Below are 22,495 nucleotides of genomic sequence, written 5' to 3'. Positions count from 1 at the left end.
CTCCATCATGCAAATATCTTTGAAATTACATAGTTAGACCAGGCAAGAAATAGAGGGAGATGCTGGGGAGTAAATCCCTGTATCTCCAAAGAACAGACCACATGTTTAGTAAGGGAAGGACAAATTGTGATAAACAGTCTGTGATTTCTTGCCATGCAAAGTAACAAATAGGTCTTCCCAACCCAGATGGTTGCAGTTCTGTATATGTAATTGCGTATCTCTAGATATCTTGGAAACAGGTGAATAATGGGGGTCTACGACTTTCAGACAGGTGCTTCAAGAGCAAATCTCTCCAAGTCCTTCAGTGGACTTTTGCATGAGTGTTTCCTACTACGCTGCTAAATATGGAAGATGATTTGGCACTAAAGCAAAGGCAGTAAATATCTGTGGAGCATGGAGCAGCCCCGGGGTGAGCAAAACATTTTACCCACAGCAGTGGCTCCAGAAGTCTCACTTGTTCCCTGTGCCCTGTTGCATTTGAGTTTGGGCAGTAATCTCCTGGCCAAAGCCTCGTTGCCAACAGACCCTCCAAGGCAACATGCCATCTGCATCAGTGAAGCTGCTCAAAAACTTTAATGAAAAGGACAAAGGGACATTTATCAGGAGAGAGCGAGCAGGGGCTGTAGCGTCTCTTCTGTCTGCTGCTCTCATGACCACTGCCTAAAGTCTCGTTTGCACCTTTCCACGTGCTGGGGGAGAAGGTGCATATTTCTGCCACAGACATGGCATCTTCGTTCACTGCCCCAAAAAGGTCTGTTTTACATCTTACTCAAAAGAAGCTCCATTGTGTGAGCTGCTTGTCACAGGACTATCACCCTTATGGGTTTGAGGACAGGACAGTCTCTGATAGTGAGGAGCAGAAACACTAATGCAGCATCCTCTGTTCTGTGGCTACAACTGGTGGATGCAGCTGTAGAGGCATTTAAAAATGTATCACATCTATTTCTTAGCATGCCTGTTAGGAAGATTTCATTCATGAAGGATTTATAAAGGAGAACTAAATGTCCAGCATGTAATAATCACGATGGAATACCAAAGACAGTTTAAATCTCTTTTTCCATAGTCTATCTCAACTAATTCTCTAGATACTAACAGATAATAATTTCTGTGGAAATCGCTGTAGAAAAGCTACATCAAGTGTGATAATTTCCAGTTTTCCACTGACATTTGGAAGAACCAATTTCACCAAAGCATAGCAAACCCAGACAACTTAGGAGCAAGAGAAACCCTTTCCAAACATGCCAGCCTTGTCCTCACAGATTTTTTTTTTTTGATCAAACTGTCCATCCTTCAGCTCAGCTGTCACTCAAAGAAACTGCAAGCATGCATACATCAAAAAACAAATGGAGTGTGGCTCTATCATCCTGAGCAGAGGACCTCCAAAAAGCCAAAACGGTACCCCATGGGACCTTTACTTTGTGGGTAGAGCCCACAGATGGTGTCTGAGGTCCGTTGTCATATACTCAAAAACCATTCTACGGTGGCAGTCCCTCTGAAATGCCTGTCCAGTCGCAGATTTGGGGTCAAGTGCACAAACCCACTCAAATCTTGCCCCCTTATACTGACCTCAGCTGTAGTGGAACAGCTCTGGAGTCAGTAGCTCTGATGTGTCAAACCACTTCCTACACACGACAACACGCTCCGCCACACTGAGCATTAAGTTTGATTTCCAGGATAAAAGCTGCTACTACCTGAACCGAGAGCAGCCTTTATTCTCTCTTGCAGAGCCAGCCAGCAAAATGATGACTTGCTGACCAAAGAGCAAAGTCCTTGCCGCGCACGCAGGGTGATGCTCCCCACCAGTCCAACCAGGCAGTAGATGGCTCATCGGCTTGGTCGGCGCCAGCCCATCACTTCTGAGAAACTTCACCATCCCCAGTGTTGCGGAGAAAAGATGTGAACAAGTCCCATGGAGCTCAAGTGCCTTTTGATGTGGCTCTTGTTTGGATCCGTCATGGGGAACAAGCCAGGTAAAAGACTATTTCTGCCTTTTGGGGAGGGAAAATATGATGCTTTTTTGTGGTGGCTGCTGGAGGATGTTCGCAACATCCTGACTCCTTTCAGGTAAGAAAAGATGTTAAGAGCTTAAGGAATTTATTATTCTAAGGAAATGAGAGAAATGGGGTTTGTGCCCACAAACCATTAACTGCAGACGATCCAGAGCACAATGGGGTACTTTTTTTGTCTGAGTAATGTATGTATCCTCCAACCCATCGCTGGCACAGTGGGCAGATCAAAGCAGCCTTGTGCACCTTCGGTAGCTCTTTGAATTTGTTTTTTTTTCCATTTTGCACGTAACTTTTGGACATATAAAAAGAGACACTGAAATGTCAGTACCTCTATAGGTAAAATTGATAGCAAGATTATTAGTTAAAAGGTACCATCCAAGTTCGCTACGGGTACGAGAGATGCCAAGTATTCTTTCAGCCACGCCTCCCAGGCAGCAGTGCCTGTAAACTGTGAATGGAGGCAGCTAATCCATTCAGCATAATTTTACAAATTTATAAATTGTGATACCGCTTTATTTGGCTTATTTATTGTGGCAAGTGTGTGCACTGATGGTCTGGTGATATATTAGCATATTTGAATTTAAACTGCTTTGTTCAGAGGGGAAAAAAGAATATCTTGCATTCTCAGTGCTCCATAAACGTGATATTTCATTCTATACCTGCTGGTGATGTCCAGGTTGAGAGGCATGAGGAGATACAGCCTGAGGTGGCTTCTCAGGTGCAATGGTACTGTAACTGCTAATGGATCAGCTCTAGCAGGGCTGTGAATTTTACTGGGCACAGGGCATCTCAAGGGAAGACTGTGTCGCTTACAACCTAACTCACTAATGCAGGAAGTACCTTCACAGAAAATTAACCCCCAGGTGATTTTCTTCTCGTTAAAGTGTTTTGCCAGTAAATGCTGTACCTTTTCCTTCACTGGGCGTTTTCATTGCCAAATGAAGTGCCACTGCCCACGGCAAGCGTTCAAGTACTGTGTGCAAGAGCATCGCTGCGAGAAGTTCAGCCAGAGATATGTAAATAGGATCGGTTCTGGGATGAGTCAAGTCCCCTATATCACACTTTCTGTATTACTGTGCCTGGGACACATTGTGAGATTTCTTGCTGGCAAGTCTCATTTATCAGAAATCTTTCTGGTTTTTGGAAAAAATTGAGGGCCGTTAGAGCAGTTGCATTTTTTGCAATTTGATATGATTTAATTCTCTGATGAATGAATAAATGCGTAGCATCGCATTCTTCACTGTACCATGAAGTTTTTCCTTCCTCAGCTTCCTGTATTTATTTTCAATACAACACAAAATATCTGTACCAATGTGTAAATGTAATATTCACATATATATTTTTAATTTCTCCCTGCAGATAATATGCTAAGGTAGAAACACCACCTTTTACCAATTCAGGGTTTTTATTGTAGAGATGCCTGAAGTATTGTGCCTGTAAGACGTATTGTTCTTAATTCCTTAGGGTGATCAACAAGGAGACCTTGGAACAGACATAAGCAAAAAACAAGGGAAAGAGCCTAGGTCAGACTGGCCAAAAAGCAACGCAATACATACAGTGCTATTCCTACTCTTTTGCCGTAGCCTTTTCAGCTCATCCCAGCACCGCACGTTCTGTTTTGTAAATAGAACCTGCCATAGATGTTGTTTGCAAGAGGGTTTCTGGCAAGATGCACAATTGAGGATAAATATTAGGGGGAAAAGAAAATAAAACCCCATTTGTTTCACAGAACAGTTTCACTGATAGATCGCAATGTGCTCTGAGAGGGCAACGTCCTCTGATATGCATCTGGGGAAACTAAGGCAAGTGATGATCATTCATTTAGTAAAAATCAAACTACACCTCAGTGCTAAAGAGGATAAGAGAAATGCTGATTTTCTTGTGAAGACCTTCACATTTATCTCATTTACTCCGCACAGCAGCACTGCCTAGATGCTGCAGGCAGGGATGAGGCTTGAAGTAAACTAGTAAGGGTCAAATATGAGATAAAAAGCTGGTCTGTGCTCCTACGACCTTTCCATCTTGCTATTCATCTTCAGGAATACACTGAATAGATTTGCAAGTTAAACCTGGAAAGGATTAAAACTCACAAAAGAAAGAATTTCATTCAACTGAATTTCATTCGCACAAGATGGGTACCAGATCTCAGTCATTTAAATGAGAGGAATTTCTTTCCCATTATACTTGCATATTAGCGCTCGCTCCCATGGATTTGAAATGCAATGCGGAATAAATTAAAGTTGTCAAACACGTACAAGTGTTTCTTGTAAGGTCAGCTAGAGAGCAAATACCGTTATAAAACTTCCACCTATAGTAGCCTCCAGCATCAAAGTGCACAAAACACAGCTACAATAAAAAAAAAAATTGTTTACAAAAAAATTGTTTAAAAATTGTGATCCTGCTGAGGAAAAGCAGCTGTTAACCGACAGGGATCCTGCAGTATCTGCTTCTGCCTTCAGATGGAGAAATCTTCTCCCCACCTCATCAGAGATGAGATGTTATGTCTTTCCCTTTTATCACAGCAAAACAAAAAAATCTACTCTTTAGCTACTGCTAGAAAGCCACTACCTTTGACTTTGCTCACTATTGCCTTCAGAGCGTTGCAATTTTGGTCTCCCTGCTTTCTTCCTTGGCATTCACCCTTGTCTCTCCTCTTTTTCCCGTTGCATTAGTCGTATCTTCAAAGCCCAGCTTTTGGGTGTTTTCTGCCCATGGCTTCCATCTCCTGACCCTGGCCCTGAATCTTGGAACATCCTGGCTTACTGAGTCTTTGCTGCATCTCCTCCAATGCTTCTTCAAAACTCACATTTCCAAAGTCCTTCCATGACTTTCTTCACTTGACTCCCTGTTCCTCAGCCCTGCCATGGTAGCAGCACTCTGTCAGCTGCTGCTCTTTCTTTACGTTCTCCATTTGTGAACCCCGAGATAAAGAATATACAGCCCTCTGCATTTGGAAAAATGTTTCATGCATTACAAGGTCAGAAAAATAATCAACACTACCCACTCTTGAGAGCTGCAGTGAAAAGTTCAATGACCACTTCCATTCTAAGGCCACAAGTCAAATGAGATGAGTCCTAAAGCCACACCTGAAATCAACCTGTCATTGTTACCCAGCACTGGGACACATGCTTGTCATCCAGTTCAATTATTTTCAGGGAGGATATTCTCTACTGCCCTTCTAACCCAACAAAAGGCGAGGCTCAGAAAGTCCCAGCCAAAGAAAAGGATCTGAATTTCTGCTGCTGTTTAAAAAGCCAATTTTCTTTCTCAGTAATGTGTTTTTCCCTTTAGATGAAAATACCGAAGAGGCGGGTGTTACTGAAGTCACAGATTTAAGCAAAAATGTAGCCAAACCTATTCAAAACCCAAATGTCACACACCAAAACAAGGCTTTCACATGCGATATTCTCAAAACCAGACACTGTGTTCTGCTACCTTACCATTCGCAGTGGTTGCCTTTAAAGAGTTTGAGCTCTGTGGCTTTACCACAGAACCAAGAAGGTTATAAACACCCAGAAACAACAGAATAAGAAAAACAAATGTTCCCCATTCTCCACTTCGTACATTTTCTAGGCAGCGCACTGTGCTTGGGCTAATTTTCTTCCCTCTCCCTGCCTTAGGAAACCCTCTCCCTCTTTCCTAATGCTCCCTCTTCCAGTTCCACCTTTGCAGTCCAACTGCCCATCCCAGCCTCCCTGCCAGGGCAGGCGCGTGATTTGTCTCGCTTAACTTCAGCTGTCTGCACCATCATCTCCATCGAGCTGGACCTGTGGACCCCCTTCATAGCCAGGGGAGAGAAAGCAGCACTTTCAGGGCACAGTTCATCTACCAGATTGCAGACAAGGGTGCAATGAGTCATGTCCTGTAAATGTCTTTCTAGTGACTACACAAGGAATTGAAATGTCTGCTTTTTGTCAGCTGGGTGGGACTTGGTCCATGCCTTAAAACAGGAGCGAGTTGGTGATGAAGGGGGATAATTGTGTTTAGGAGGAGGGGAGACAGATCTCCAGTCACGAAACATCTGAGTCAGCAGAAGATACAACAACATCTGCAGACTGCTTTGCTGGGAACTTACAGCAAAGTGAGCTTTAAAATTATATCAATGCATTAGCTAAACCACACTAATTATTGCTGTGAGCATGTAAGAATGGTCTTCCACCATAAAGATGTTCTACACATAAAAAAGGAGCAGTACCTTTAAGCGTTGCTTGGAGAACTGAAGTTAGGTGTCTGCTATCCTCTAAAGAGGTCTGCCCAACTCCACTTCTTACCGAAGGAGCTAAGAAGGTAGGTTCATGGGGCTACATTATGCTTAGCATGTGAAAGATGAGGCCGCTGTCAAACCAATTCTAGCCTTGCAAAGTATGAATTTTTTTGTTTTTTTTTTTTCATTATATTCCACTGCCTGGGTCAATGGCAAACAGCTGGGTAGCATGATTAACCCAAGAGATAATAGAAGTGCGTCTCTCCCAAACCTAATTTTCTATGGTCCTACAAAGAGTTAATGGACAACTCCTGCTGGTTCATATTCCAGTTTATCTTGCACTGTCTTTCTAACTGAGACATCTTCTAGCACAGCAAACGGAGCAGGCATCGAACTGCCTGGTCCTTAGAATAGAACGTGCCTCTTCTCCACTGCTGGGAATATTAAAACCCATCTCCCGCCCCATAAGGGTGATCTGCCCTCCGTCGTTGTTTGCATTAAATCTTGTGCCTGGTGATTTCATCTGCATTGTATTTCTGTCACTTAAATTGCAGACTCATTACTACTCAGATGACTTTGTGAGATAATCTCTGTGTAATCTACAGTATAGCTAATCAAAACCTCACAGGCAAATTACCATAAACTTCAGGTCCGCACCCCAGCCCCACAGCTGTGATGTATTGCCAGTTTACAAATCCACATAGACAATAAATGACATTAACTGGAGGGGAAAGAAGCAGGCAGAGCTGTAGCTAGCTTGTTAACGGACCCTTCAGGAATAAGTTTTGAAGTTAGAAAAAGTTCGTTACCATTTCAGTCCAGTTGCCAGTATCAATTCCTTCTCTTCACCCATAACAGTTTCATCTTCAAGAGACATGCTCTATTTAGAGAGCACAGAGTTTCAGACAGCATATGAACCTCCAGGGCTGAATTAGCTTGTCAGGCACATCTGGGGAAATGTCTTCATTTTGGCATGGTTTGATTTCTTGGTATCTCTGGGGAGAGGCTCTCCTCATCTCTGACCTGGGCAGGTGTGCAAAGCGCCTGGTTTCTTCCACTGCTTCTACCCAGATCTTCAGCACAGCCAGTTTCCTACTGATCCCATCTTACTGCCTCTGTGTTTAGGGGAAAATTGCTGTTTTAACCTGACATCAGAATAATGTTAGTGCTGGTGACACACAGCGACATGACAGAGGAAATTCTGAGTTTATGTTCTCGAGGCATGACTCACTGTCTGTGTTTCTCTAATACCAAAAATACCTGTTATAAATTTTCCCCATTCACTTCTGGGTAAAAGGCGTGTTCTGATGCCTTGTCTAACACTGCTTTGCCAACTCAGACATGGAAGAGAAATAGGCAGGACAGCAGCTTCATAAATCCTAATACTGCCAGCACAGATAATGTGTGCAGTTTTGTGTGGGGTCAGTGATATATTTGAATGGGAAACTTCAGGGAAAAAACCCAAGGACTGAAAGACGTGATGGTGATTTAGCTAGTGGGTTTCTTTCCACTAAGCCTAAATAACGATGCTAGATGCTGAGGGTAAGCAAAAACAGTTAAGCTTTATTTAGCACATGGCAAAGAACTCGCAAAAGGCAGTGTGGCAGGGTATTCTGCCTGGCACCAGCCTCCAATAACTCCTGTGTGCTATCTGACAGCTTATGTGGACGTCCCAGATGCCCTAAGACACCTCAGATGGCATCAGACACCATTACTTAAGCAGGAATAGCAGGAATCCCACCTATCTTGTGGCTCAGATGACAAGAAGTGGCGTGCAGGTCTCAGAAATCTTATCGAACTTAATTTTGGGAGCACACCAGAGGATGCAATGACTACTTTTAAATTTTTATGCTTCACAGATGTTTATCATCTGAATTCACTAGTCTCCTCCTAATTCCAAGGGCATGTCTCCATCCCCTATATGATAATATCTGAAACTGGTTCCAAAATTTCCAGAGACACTGTACGCACCAAAAATCCACAATTATGAGGAGAAATTAGCAAGTAGCAAGAGCTACGAAGATGGTGAGGGGACTGGAGCATCTTCCATATGAGGAAAGGCTGAGAGACCTGGGCTTGTTCAGCCTGGAGAAGAGAAGGCTGAGGGGGGATCTCATCAATGCTTATAAATACCTGAAGGGTGGGTGTCAGGAGGATGGGGCCGGGCTCTTTTCAGCGGTGCCCAACGCCAGGCCAAGGGGCCATGGGCACAAGCTGGAACACGGGAAGTTCCCCCTGAACATGAGGCCAAACCCCTTTGCTGTGCGGGTGCCAGGGCAGGGGCACAGGCTGCCCAGAGAGGCTGTGGGGTCCCTTCCCTGGAGACATTCACCCCCCGCCTGGACGTGGCCCTGTGCCCCTGCTCTGGGGGTGCCTGCTCCAGCAGGGGTGGGACGGGGTGAGCTCCAGGGGTCCCTGCCAGCCCCCACCAGTCTGGGATTCTGTGAAATGCAGATTCCCAACTGCCATAGGAGAGCTCTGGATTCTAGCAATTCTGCAACCTATAGCAGCGCTAAATACCATGAACATAATTACACCAACCTTTGTGTTTGGGCCATTTCAGTACATCATGGTGGTACCTCTAAGTGCAAAGAAATGGAGTAACAGGGCACTTTTGGGGTGTAGGGGATGAGAATGGCAGGTGGGCGCTGATGAAGCTTGTGAATGAATGAAAGGGAGGACAGAAGACATCGGGACTGAAAGAGAAGGATATAAAGACACACAGCACATTGTCATGGGATGGAGGATTGGAGGGTGTGGGAGGGAAAACGAGGAGGCAAACAAAACCCCAAGAGGAGATTTGAAGGTGATGTGAGGGCAGTCTTTTAAACCAATACTAGCAGGAGCATAGCCCTGGAGCAGCTGTGGGTGGATGCAGAATTTAGAGGAAAGCTGGGCTGTGCGAAAGTGAGCCACCAGAGACTGCGAGGCACATTATGCCTAGGTGTGCTGGCCTTTTATAGGATTTATATTTTCCTATCACACCAACTCAAATGAATTGACAGACTAATTCCCAACCAGGTGCAAAACAACAAAAAAAAGGCAAAGTTAATCTCCTGTAAAAATGTAAAAAGTCAGAAATCAGTCAAGGATTAAATCTACATTGCCATTCCCTAGTTTTCTGGCTTCTTCCCATCCTTTGGCTCTTTTATCACACACATGGCAGGGATGTTGATTTTTTAGGGGCAAATCATGCAGTTTCCTTGGGCACAAAGGCTGAATGAAGTTCTAGGGTTGATCCACTCCACAGGTCATTCTGTGTAGGCAATATGATCCAGACCTCACCAGGTCTGCTGTCCCTCTGCACAGCCCTCCCACACTGTCCTGAGAGGTCTGGTGCCATGAAAGACCCTTGCACACCTCTAGGCCACCACCTATGGCCTCTGCAGATTTGGGGGATTCTTATTCTTCTCTGACAGGAGTTTGAATATAACAATTAGCCTGAACCTGTGAGGCTGCTAAATGTCATAACGCTGGGAGCTCTTCTGGGTTTGATGGCCAAACTATCGCTTCCATTCTCAGACAGACTTCACTGACTGTGTAGTGGTTATCATGAGTTATTATCAAATCTACCGCCACGATGCCTGGAGTCCTGGCTGATAGCTAGGACTCATTAGACTTGGTACAAATAGCTAACAAACAGAAGTTTAGGATCCCAGTGTAAGGCAAGAAAGTGTGGAAGTCATACTGATCAGCATGTTGGGTACCTACCTGTTCTTGAAAGATGGGTAAAAGACCACTTAAAGAAAAACACCTCTGAAGATATATAAGATACTTAAAGACAGTGAAGAGGAATAATGGGAACAGGTGTCTTCAGACATCCATATTCAGGCACAGCTCCTCCCAGTGTGACAACTGGTACAACAACACACCCCAAAACTGATGACTTTGATATCAAACATGTTGGTAAGGAGGTCTAGCTTGGGAAGAAAAGCCAATGTTTTGAACAGTTATGATGGCTGATAAGGAGAAGATTCTTAAAAATGGGAGCAAAATATTTGATGTGACAATGAAGCACTTAGAAGTCAACAGAGGGAAGCAAACAGAAGGTCACAATGAGACCTAGGAAATTCATCTTTCCAAATGCTTTCGGATCAGAGACAGGAATATGGCTGTAAAGGCCAAAGAAGTGGATACTGCAGTGGTTTAGATGTGAGAAGACAGGAATTTGAGTGATGTGGATGAACTGAAAAGTCTGGATCCTAGGAGTGTTGCATGAGACCCAGGTGCAATGTGGGTGAGTTGATCCAAGAGTGCCAACCTGACAGGTATTGCTTGCTGTCACCTGTGTGCACCATTTCTTCACAGTCCTTGTCTGGTGCGTGCAGGTCAGAAGAACCCTAACTTCATTTGATCATCAATTAAAGCAACAGTTGCCCTTTATGATGAGTAGGCTAAATGCTGTGGGTTTTCTTAAGAAGAGACTAAAGAGTTGTAGGTTTGAGTGCCTCGTGCTGAGATTCAGATCTGCAATCTGCTTCAAAGAGGCTTTTGAAGTCTTGAGGGAAACATGCTTTTAGCTTTCAGGGAAAGTGAGAGTACATGATCTCAACTTGCTGCTAATCTGATAACTCTTTAATTTTAATCACCCTGACAGTCTGTGGTAAACCATGTGGTTAACTATTTCGGGTACAGTTGCTTCTCTCAAAGCCACAGTCTGATGTAGTTTACAAGGCAAATCCTTTGATAACACAAAGATACAAGGGGATTAAAATACCCCTTACACAGCTTAGCTGTTAAGCCACTCAAAATACTTTTCATTGTTGCCTTCCTCAAACTTTGTGACTTTTACTAAGCGGCAAGATAATGAAAAGTAAAAAGGGCAGAAAATATTAAAGTGAGAAAATGATGGGTGGCTTTGAAAGAGAGGCATTGCAGGACTGGGTCTGAGAGTCACTGATTGGGTTGCCATCGGCAAGGCATGGCTTTCTTTCAAGAAGGTGGCACTTCGTCAGTCAAGGGCAGACGCCAGATGATGAACAACTATCAGGCACTCAAGGCCTTTCACGGTCATTCTTGCTGGTTGCTAAAGCTGCATTAATTAGGCAAAGCATTTCTCACTGTCCCACATGACATCTTTGTCTCTAAGTTGGAAAGACATGGATTTGATGGATGGGCCACTTGGTGGTTAAGGAATTGGCCAGATGGTCACACTCAGAGTTGCGGTCAACAGCTCAATGTCCAAGGAAAGTCCAGTGATAAGTGGTGTTCCTCAGGGGTCGGTATTGGGACCGGCACTGTTCAACATAGTTGTTGGTGACATGGACAATGGGATTGAGTACATGCTCAGTTTGCCAGCGACACCGAGCTGTGTGGTGTGGTCGACGTGCAGGAGGCAAGGGATGCCATCTAGAGGGGCCTGGACAGGCTTGAGAAGTGGGTCCATGTGAACCTTGTGAAGTTCAACAAGGCCAAGTACGAGGTCCTGCACACGGGTTGGGGCAATCCCAAATGCAAATACAGACTGGGCAGAGGATGGATTGAGAGCAGCCCTGAGGAGAAGGACTTGGGGGTGTTGGGTGATGAGAAGCTCAACATGACCCAGCAATGTCTGCTCGCAGCTCAGAAAGCCAACTGTATCCTGGGCTGCATCCCCAGCGACGTGGCCAGAAGGGCGAGGGAGGTGATTGTGCCCCTCTGCTCTGATGAGACCCCACGTGCAGTGCTGAGTCAAGCTCTGGGGCCCTCAGCACAGGACAGACATGGACCTGTTGGACTGAGTCCAGAAGAGGGCACAAAGATGACCCAAGGGCTGGAGCACCTCTCCTATTCAGACAGGCTGAGAGAGTTGGGGTTGTTCAGCCTGGAGGAGAGAAGGCTGCGGGGAGACCTTACAGCAGCCTTCCAGTGCCTGAAGGGGCCGACAAGAAAGCTGGAGACGGACTCTTTACAGGGGCACATAGTGATAGGACAAGGGGTGATGGCTTTGAACTGAAAGAGGGTGGATTTGGATTAGGCATAAGGAAGTTCTTCCCTGTGAGGGTGGTGAGGTACTGGAGCAGGTTGCCCAGAGCAGTTGTGGGTGCCCCATCCCTGGAAGTGCTCAAGGCCAGGCTGGACGGGGCTTTGAGCAACCTGGTCTAGTGGAAGGTGTCCCTGGCCATGGCAGGGGGCTGGAACTAGATGATCTTTAAGGTCCTTTCCAACCCAAAGCGTTCTGTGATTCTAGGATTCTATGATTATGGGTGCAGAAAATGTGAAGACATGATGACTAACAAATTTTACTCATAATCTCTGTTACTATTATGCATAAGCATAAACGGCCATAGATCATGCCCCCAAAGATCCTGAATGCCAGCCCAGATGCAACCAGCCTGTCATGTATTTGAATTTCTCAGCCTGTAGGCCTTTAATCATTAACAAGTGCTTTTATCAACTTCTGGGTCTCCAGCTCAGCTTCAGTGGGGTTTTCAAGTGCGCTGAAATGATCTAGCTTAATTCATTCAAACTGATTGAGAAGTATATTTAGATGTGATCTTCTGATGACACAGCACTTCACGTCCTTGTTTTGGGACAGGTTATATTTAGGTTTGCGAACTTATTTCACAGTAAGTTGCTCTTTGGTGTGCTCAGACAGACCTGAGAGTCTACTCCCCTTTCCAATGTTTGCTTATAGATGATTGCAACTATTAATGGCTCAGTTTTGCTTATTATGCCTGACTGGTGCAGGCAGCAGCTCTACCATATGATCGTGTACAGCTTCATTATGGAATTGTTGGTAGCGTTTCATGTTGCCCATCTGCTGAGTGCAGAAGGAAAGGGCTCGACTGCCTGCTTCAGGCAGCAGGGGCAGGAGCAGGCAGATAGGGCTGGTGCTTCCCATCACCACTCCCAGCTGCTGCAGAACATCCTTCCTCCAGCATCCTTTCTCCTAGAAGAAACACAAGGGAATCAAATCAGCCCTTCCTAAGTAAAAAAAGTGTAGAGAAGTACAGGCTTCTCATCACCTGGTGGAGACACTCCCAAGGGATTTTTCTGTATCCTGAACAAATCTATATTTATAAAATCAATGGCAACACCTAGCTCCAATGTGGAGAAGGCTTTAGAAGGTGGGATTGTTCTAAAACTAAAATAAAAACTGTTTGCTTAAAATAACTAATAGTTTTGTCAGATGCTCAGAGCACCTCCTTGGCTTAGAGACAATCCAAGGAACAAAGCTTTGCTATCCTCATGTTCCCTTTGTGACATCCACTTCCATCCTTCAGCTGTGATTTCAGCCCCTGTGGCTGGGAGCAGAATTAGACTTAGTTCACTGAGCTCTGAGTATGATCTGGTATTGATAAGACAGAAAGTTGTGGGAAGTCCTCAGTGAATAAGGTAGATGCACAGGCTGTCCTGATTCTCAGGCTTTCTGTTTGCAGAAGAATGCCCACTTCTTCCAAAGACCGAATTTGCTGATGTTACTGCTGAAACGTACCCACTGGGGACCAAACTGTATTATCAATGTGACAGTGGCTACACGAGAAGAAGTGGCCATTATGAGGGAATTCAGTGTCAGAGAACAGAGCAGGATGCTTCTTGGATCTACAAGAAATTTGAATGCATTGGTAAGTGGTTATTGTCCTTTTTCCACACTCGCAGAAGTGTTTTTCTAATGAGTTAGTATAAGACACACCCGGGCATTGCTCTAACAAATGGTCCGTTGCACTTACCTTTGCAAATTAGAAATTGCAACAATTCTATCCTGCCTCTAAAAGTTGGGGCGCTCTGGTTTTGCTTTGCTATTCGTCCCTCTGTAATTCAGCAGATATAACTTCTCCCACAGATAAGAAAATTTTGTTGTCAACGGCTCCCACGATGAAGCTAGGTTTTACGCAGACATCAGAAAGAAAAACACAGAGCCCTGCACCCCAGAAGAGAGAAAACCTTCCAGAGTTTGACCAGAAAGGTAAGTAAGAGCCCGTTCATTACTGTAACACCTCTCCCACTGATTTCCAGGGAAGCAGTGTAAGAATGACAAGTAATTTTTAATTATTTTGCCAGACAGAGAAAAGGAACAATTGCTATAATATCTTGGCTGAACAAGTGATATCGTGTAAGCAAATAAGTATCTTATATCCTAACAAAGAATTAGGAAGGTTTGGTATATCCTGCTTGTCTATATTTTGTGAGAATACAAATCATGTTGTTTCAAGAATAAATGCAGTAGGTAAAATATGTCTGCTTTAACCATGTGCTGCCTTGTCATCCCACAGATTTTTGTGGTCCTCCCAAGACTATCCCACATGCTTCCTTAAGGCCGAACAAACAGTATTACGTGGGGCAAGTATTACATTTCAAATGCCAGAGCGGTTATGATAAGCGGCCCCCCACCTCTGGCACCCGCAGGTGCCAGAAGGTGAATGACAAAATCATCTGGACCTCCATGAACCTGCGATGCACCAATGACAGCAGCGACAGCAGCGACAAGCAGCTGCCACAGACTGTTGAGCCAGGTGAGATCATAGAATCGTAAAATCATTAAGGTTGGAAAAGACCTCTAGGGTCATCAAGTCCAACCGCCAACCCAACACTACCATGTCTCGTAAACCATGCCCTGAAGATGGCTGCTTTGGCATCACATTGTCGTCATGAGTTGTTCGTACAGAGTCCAGACTCCCCAGCTCAGCAAATCAATCTCAGGGAACAACCTGCCTGGGGTTTGGGATGGAGAAATCAGCCACCTCAGGGCTCTGACATTAATGGAGAGGTCATCTCTGATGGGAATGGCATCCCTGGGGAGGACATAGCTACCTCCTACTTTGTCTTGGGTGGCCTTTCATACAAACTGCAAAATTGCAGGAATTTGAGAGCAGATAGAGCCACACTGTCATATACCGGGAAGAAAATAGTATAATAAAGCCTTTCTGTTTCCTTCCTCCTCCTGGAAGCTATAGGTCATCTGTTGTCACTTTATGGTAAGGTATTCCAAAAGGCATATCTAAGCATCTTTCATGATTGCTCAGGGTTTTAGGACACAGAGTTTAGCTACTCCATAGCTAAACAGAGTGATGTGGCTCAGTTCTTAATTTAACAGCCAGGATGCTGTTTTGAACAAAGAGGCAGCAAAAAGCCCACCAGTATTTCACTGTAGTCCTTATGGACCCAGATTCAGCAGGACATGCACCACTGTGGTCTGGCAGCTTGAGTTTCACCGCTCAGGGAGCCAGTAGGGTTCTCAAGTGAGGCTGCAGAACCTCTGTTTCTTGCTTTTATGCCTTTAGCTGGGCTAATGCCAAGAAAAATAAGACCCTTTGTACCCCACCCAAATTACTTACCTTTTCTGATGGCACCTCTAACTCTACAATGAATGAGTACAATATGCAGCAAGAAAACAGAGCCCCTTTCCCAAGCCTCTGTGATAGCACTGAGGGTCTTGGGCCCTCTCTGAGTGGCAGGCAGAGCTGTTGCAGGTGGAAGGACCCAGATGTCCAGCAACTCCACAGCCCTCAGGCTTTCATTACCTTCAGACCTCCTCTGAGGTAGGGGAGTGCTGTGGGCTGAATTTTACAGAGGTGAGGGCCAATGCAAGGTCAACACAAGACGACTTTTCCTACCAACAGAGCGTGGAAAAAACTGCTTTTCGAAAGTAATTGGGCCTTTAAGGGCAAATGAATCTTGCAGAACTGGAAACATCTACTGCATAGATGCCCACATCTGAGCTGGACTGCCTTTATAACCAACAGAGAGGAATAGGTGTTGATGGTTGTCCTGGTTTCAGCTGGGATAGACTCAGTTTTATTTGTAGCAGGTAGTATGGGGCTGTGTTTTGGATTTGTGCTGGAAACAGTGATGATAATGCGGAGATATTTTAGTTGTTGCTAAGCAGCGCTTACACTGGTCAAGGACTTTTTCAGCTCCCCATGCTCTGCCAGGTGCACAAGAAGCTGGGAGGGGACACGGCCGGGACAGCTGACCCAAACTGGCCAAAGGGATGTCCCACACCATACGGCGTCAGGCTCAGCATATAAAGCTGGGGGAAGAAGAAGGAAGGGGGGGACGCTCGGAGTGAGTGCGTGGCTGCGTGGTGCTTGGTTGCAACTAAACCACGACAATGGTGCCGTGTTATCTGGCCCGTTTCACAAGTCCATTTTAGTGTGAGATGAATTGCACCCTTGTTGCTTGACTCTCCCCAGTGACCATAGCAGAGCCCAGGTGACTATCTCAGAGGCCACATCTACGTAATGGTAGGTGAGATGAACACCAGCCCCTGTGGTACCAGGCCAAGTGGTAGAACAGGATGGTCTGGGCAGGCCCTTTTGCCTGCAGAGTGACCTCTCAGGTGACGCTTCACCATCGTTGCCTCTCGTTGCTGCTCGGACTGTAAGGATGGATCACCTTGCTCACTGGACACACTATTTCAGCATTAACAAAGGACTTTCTCTCCTTCACAGACCTGTCTGTTTCCCTGTGGTGCCCAGTTCAGAGTGTTCCAGGTACAGCAGTCACAATTTGCTCTTTGCTCTTTCTTCCTCCTTCTGGACAGTCACTTCTTCTCCATTGATAATTTCAGTTGGTACGATCAGGATGAAGGAACTTCTTGCTATGATGGAACTAAGCCATCAACATACCAGTCCCAGAAAATGATACAACCTATTGAATAGTCAGAGGTTACAAATATTTGAAATTTTGAAAATCGGAGTATGAAAAACATGAGACTGGTTGATGAAATAGGCCATCTCGGTCTTTAATTCCACAGAACAATAATTCCAGCTTCCTGCAAAAGTACACTCAAACCCGAGCAAGGCCAGGTCTTTGTAATTAGTGACCCAAATATTTATTCCCCTAAAATGCTGCCTTTCTCTTTGTTATGATGTGATGTCTTTAATGGGGCTGGATAAGGAATATCCTCACCTTTCTCAGTTCTCCCCCCAGCATCCAGCACAAAGACTCATCAAGACACAACTCTTACAGGACCTCTTGTTAAAAACCTGCCCATATGTCATGCCGGCTCAAGTTCAGAGCTTCCTTTTCAGGATAAGGGAGAAATTAAATTAATTTCTTGCACGAGGCAAGTCTTGGGTTACATTCTGGGGAAAAAAGAAGTCCTCTTTGAAGCGATGTTTCCAAATCCTAGCTTGGCACCTTGAAAGTCATCCTTCCCAATCTCAAATGAAATAAAGACCTTAGCTGAATCCCATTGCTTGGAAGATACAGTCCACTTCATGCCCACCATTAAGAGATACCAGATCAGCACATATGTTGATATCCAAGCTGGAAACAGCTATTGATCACCAAGAAATAAACCTGGCAATTATTAAGTCTGCTGTGCAGAGGGAGAGCTGTCAGACCTAGCTTGTCTCTCTCCTCATCACTGCTTTGATGCTCACCACCAGAAGAGCAAATCAATACAAAAATCAAGAATTTCTCTCTCTTTGTAGGTTCGACTCATCCATCCTTTTCCTCATCGGTGACACTGCCAGTGACAGGTATGCCATGTTGTTAATTGGACTCAGACCTCACCCCATCCCCCAGAGCAGTTACTTTGCCTTTCAAATTGCTGTTCTACCAAAGAGATCCATCTCTGCTATTAGAGCTAATAACTCTACTACAAGGCACATCTATCCCCATGCATTGGGCGAGAAGTCAGGAATGGAAGTGTAGAGACTGTTTAAGCACTTAAGCTTTTTATAGAGAGGTTTTCAAAGACTCATAAGGGAGGTAAAAGAAAATAGATCAACCAAAAATCTAGTTTTAAAATGAAACAATTTTCAGATTCTTTCTCTGACACTTTCTGTGAATTTAGTGAATAACTTCAACAGGAAAAAGCAGGAAAAATGTAAATATTTAAATGATGTGTTTCACATTTTCAAAGGAGTAAAAAAAGGATGGGCAAATAAAATATTTTCTCACAGCTCAACAGATGCATTTAGATCACTCTGATCACTCTTCTCCACCTTCCCCATTTTCCATTCAACAATTAGCTGCTAAAATAGAAATTGTCGTTTACTGTGCCTATGCTCAAGACTTTGTACAAGGGCTCTTGACTCCAGCTGGAGTCTGCTGACAACTGTAGCGCACATTATAATAAGGAGGAATAACGGAGTGAGATAAAGGAAGGGAAAGAGGAGTATTGTAAACCGCAGCATCGGTAGTCCCAGGTTATTTGCCCGTGGTTGCTCTCTAGTTGCTGAGGTTCTCTCTGGCTGGGTCCTATCTGCCCCAGAGAGCAAAGCGGTGGGGCAATATGTAAGAACTATTGCCTCTGGGCGTAGGGACACGATAAGCCTCTATCCCAGGTCTTGCCTCTTCCTCCCAGTTGGGGTAATTGCAATAATTACAGATAAAACCAGGTGCTAACTGTGATGATTTCCTCCTTTAACAGCTATCTTTTTTGTTCTGCTTATCATTCCTGCTGTCTTTGTGTGACTCACCAAGCAGAGAATACGGTAAGTGGGATGGAAACAGGAAAATGTGAAATCTAAAAAAAAAAAAATATCCCTAGCAGTGGAGGAGCTATCAACCGGATCAGCCATCTCACTATTGCACTGCTTTGACTGCTGAATACCTTCTTTGGTATTAAAGCAATGACTCTGGATTTTCGGTGGTCTGGTTCCGCTATTAAATACTGGCACAAGAAAAGGAGGAATCGGAGCTTTTGAAATCAAAAAGCACGCTTTGTCCCAGCCATTGTGGAACTGAGAACGGCAGTTCAAATAATGGGTGGAAAATGAATCCTGTAGGGAAATTAAGGTTAATTATGCAAATACATTGGTTTCAGATAGATTACGCAGTCAGACTTTTTCTCTCTGGCTAACCTGTGGGAAGTCTGGTGGAGCATCTGCCACCACGACCACGTAATGCTTCTTCCTTCATCCCCCTTATTTCTCAGTCGTGTCATGACAACTTTGTACTTCAGACTTATTTTAGTCTGGCCTCCTCGCTGTTTCTATTACTACACTGAGATGCACAAAGGCTGTTCCTGTTCACTAGCTCCCCAGCCTAGTTAATCCAAGGTGTCCCTGTTTGACACTTGGGAGTTCTCCTTTTCTCCTCTCTCTTCACTAATCCTCATCCCCATGTCCTTTAATCTTACTAATTACTGATGGGCTCTGGTTCTCTGCTGAATGGGGATTTTTCTCGAAACGGAGGAGGACCTTGCGAAACTACATCAGCAGTGCTTTTTTGCCAGTTTACAATAGGATAAAGCTATACAAAGCATCGACAACACTTTGAAACAGGTTTTAGTGAAGGTGTTTAACTGTGGTGCAGATTGCCTGGGCCATTGTGGGATTTCTGAGCATATGATAGATGAAAGATTGGCAAGAATGATCTACATTTCACCAGCCCTGTGGTGGAACAAGTGATGAAATAGCCAGTACCAGATGAAATAATAACTGAGATCCTAAGCAGTGTCTTCTGCGAAAAGTACCGTGTGGTTTCTCATAGTAAATATAGAAGAAGCCATAGAAAACCTGCCTCTTCCCAGCTGTAGTAAAGTCTTTTTCCTCCTGTAGAGAAGACTCCTCAGGGAATTGCGGAGTTCAGATCCAAACTCATTAAATCAATGCTTTGCCACAGAAGAAACTAGATTGTACCAGCAACGAGGCTGTACCAGCAAGGAGGAACCACGGACACTCAACTCTAACATACGAGGAGGCAGAAAATACTACCACTTAAGGACAGAGTGACTTTCCACCTACGAGTAGGGGTGGAGGGAGTGCACCCCATCATTGACAGACGGGGAAAGAAAGAGCCCTGCCTGAAACTGCTTCGCAGAAACACTTCTCCTCCTCCTCCCATATAGCAGATGTATTGCTGATGTAACTGCAGCCTCTCCCAGGCGACCAGGCATACATATGGACCGCTCGCCCAAGCACGTTAGATGATGGCGCCGTCGTTACAGCCCCCGCACCACCTTCCCCACAGAGAGAGATGCTGGACACCTGATGGCCCCTGTCCCTTCCCTACCCAGATGGGTCAAGCACAGTCACATTTTTCTCCTCCTCACACTGTTGGAAAATGAAATTAAACCCATTTACCCTCTGCACATAAGCTGAAAATCTTGCTGGACGCCCTCATGGTTCAGTATACACATGCACCCATCATCACCCCCCTCTTCGCAATTGTTTTGGACTGGCCCCTTCCACATCAGTTACTACATTATTCCTCCGGCTCAGGAAAGGACGCTGCAGATTGCGGCAGTCGATTAATTCGACAGCTCCTCTCGTAACCGCAGAGCACCAAAGAAAAGCATTTGAGGACAGACTCAGCACGCACAACACTTGACATGTACTTATATTATCAGGAATTTGTGAAGCCTGAACTGGCTCTTTTTAGCCATGCTTAGCCTGGTAGGGTGGGGTTCATCTGACAAATTGCCAGCAGCTATGACTGAGGCAGGCAATGGGGAGGAAAAAGTCCTTTGAGTAGTTCATCTCACCCTGCTTGTATGTGCATATTTAGTTATTTATGCCACATACATACATATATAGACACACACACATATAGATATACACACACGCCAAATGATTTATGGTCTAAAGGCACTTGTTTCTCTCCATTGACTCTAAATGATGCCCAGATTGATCAGATTAGCTATAGATGCTTACATGGCATATGACAAAAGCAGAATGGATGAATCCCTTCCTTATAATTCAGGAGACGTGAGATCTTAGTGTAGTTTTCTATTTTGCGACAGAGTGCATGTGTCATTGATTTACTGGTTTGTATTCCTGTTGAGTTTTTCTCACTCCATAGCTTTGATATTTAAACTTCCCATGGCTCTTTTTATTCCTGTTGGAATAGGACTTAGTGTACTGTGTATCTTTATAAAGATGGATGTGTAATGGCCTATTACATGCTGTTGTTTTGTATTGGAGCAAACAACAATCTGTATTTACGTGATAGATGATAGTTTTTCACACCTGCAGCTGCTCTGAGGGCTGCAAGCACTGGTACTAAGCTCCCCTGCTTCATTTGGTCGATGCACATTACTTATTGCTAACACACCTCTGTTAAGAGCTGTGGTTAGGCTGGCATGGCTTGCTCTGCTCAGGGCATTTCACTGGAGAAGGCTAATATTTCATCTACTCCTAGCACGCACATTTTTATGCAGATAACAAGAGCAAAGTCATACGCCTCCTACTGCTCCAGTGGTTTTTCCTCCTTTCCCTAGCCAGGTTGGCTCAGGGGTTTTTTCTTTCCATATTTTGTCTTTGTTTCTTGGAAATTAAGGGAGGCACAGGGCTGGTAAGGGACCAGTAAGCAATAGTGGGTTACAGACTGGACAACTATTATGGGGTTTAATTTTCCTACCTATTTAATGTCTACATACAGAGTCTGAACCCAGGTCACCTCCAGCATAGGAGCTGCGTACATATTTTCTCAGGAAGCTAAAACTCTCAGTTAAGCTGTACTTTACCTCTTGGTAGGGCTTGTTGGCCCTCTGGGGAAATGTTTGTGTCTGAGGCTTGATCCTTCCATACGACACACAGAGAGCAAGTGGGAATCAGTAGGAGACAGCCTGGGAGCAAAAAGCCATCACTGGAAGAGGCCGTGGCTGTGCTTTCTCCACAGCTGCTCTCTCTGGTTTTACAGGAGATGTGGTGGTTGATATTTTTTATTTTGTAGAATTTGATCTTCTCAGCAAGGAACAACTAATAAATTATAGTGATAAATTCTTCTGGATGTTTGAAATGCAACTTGTTCTTCTTGCTATTGATCTAAACTTTGAAAAACACACAATTTATTTTCTGTTAACCTCTCATTTTAACAAAAGGAACGACAAACTCAGGAACATGTCACAGGAAGGTTTTTTTCCAAAGACCCGTGCTAAAGCTCACACCACACGTGTACTATCACAGTGTGTTAGGTTGGGCTGGGGTAGAGGTAATTTTCTTCATAGAAACTAGGATGGGTCCACGTTTTGGGTTTGTGCTGAAAACAGTGTTGATAATGCAGAGATGTTTTCGTTATTGCTGAGTAGGGTTAACACAGAGTCAAGGCCTTTTCTGCCCCTCACCCCACCCCACCAGTGAGTAGCTGGGGGGGCACAAGAAGCCGGGAGGGGACATGGCTGGGGCAGTGACCCCAACTGCCCCCAGGGATGTCCTGCACCATATGGCATCATGCTCAGCCTATAGAGCTGGGGGAGGAGGAGGAAGGGGGCACGTTGGGAGTGATGGCATTTGTCTTCCCAAGTCACCGTTACGCGTGATGGAGCCCTGCTGTCCTGGGGATGGCTGAGCACCCGCCTGCCCGTGGGAAGGGGTGAATAAATTCCTCGGTTTGCTTTGCTTGTGTGCGCGGCTTTTTGCTTTACGTATTAAACAGTCTCTATCTCAACCCACGAGTTTTGTCA

General features: G+C 44.8%; 1 protein-coding gene across 1 annotated transcript; it reads left to right on the top strand.

Moving 5' to 3' along the window:
* Window positions 1-1,826: 1,826 nt before the first annotated feature.
* Window positions 1,827-18,561, top strand: LOC104050893 (uncharacterized). The gene is made up of 7 exons (XM_064453585.1): window positions 1,827-1,970; window positions 13,575-13,760; window positions 13,979-14,101; window positions 14,409-14,648; window positions 16,587-16,628; window positions 17,574-17,621; window positions 18,518-18,561. The coding sequence occupies exons 1-7, from the start codon at window positions 1,910-1,912 to the stop codon at window positions 18,559-18,561; spliced, it is 744 nt and encodes a 247-aa protein (XP_064309655.1). The 5' UTR covers window positions 1,827-1,909.
* The last annotated feature ends 3,934 nt before the right edge of the window (window positions 18,562-22,495 follow it).

This window comes from Phalacrocorax carbo, chromosome 1, assembly GCF_963921805.1.
Source record: "Phalacrocorax carbo chromosome 1, bPhaCar2.1, whole genome shotgun sequence".
Lineage (NCBI taxonomy): Eukaryota > Metazoa > Chordata > Aves > Suliformes > Phalacrocoracidae > Phalacrocorax > Phalacrocorax carbo.
This window is presented reverse-complemented; position numbering and strand designations above follow the sequence as displayed.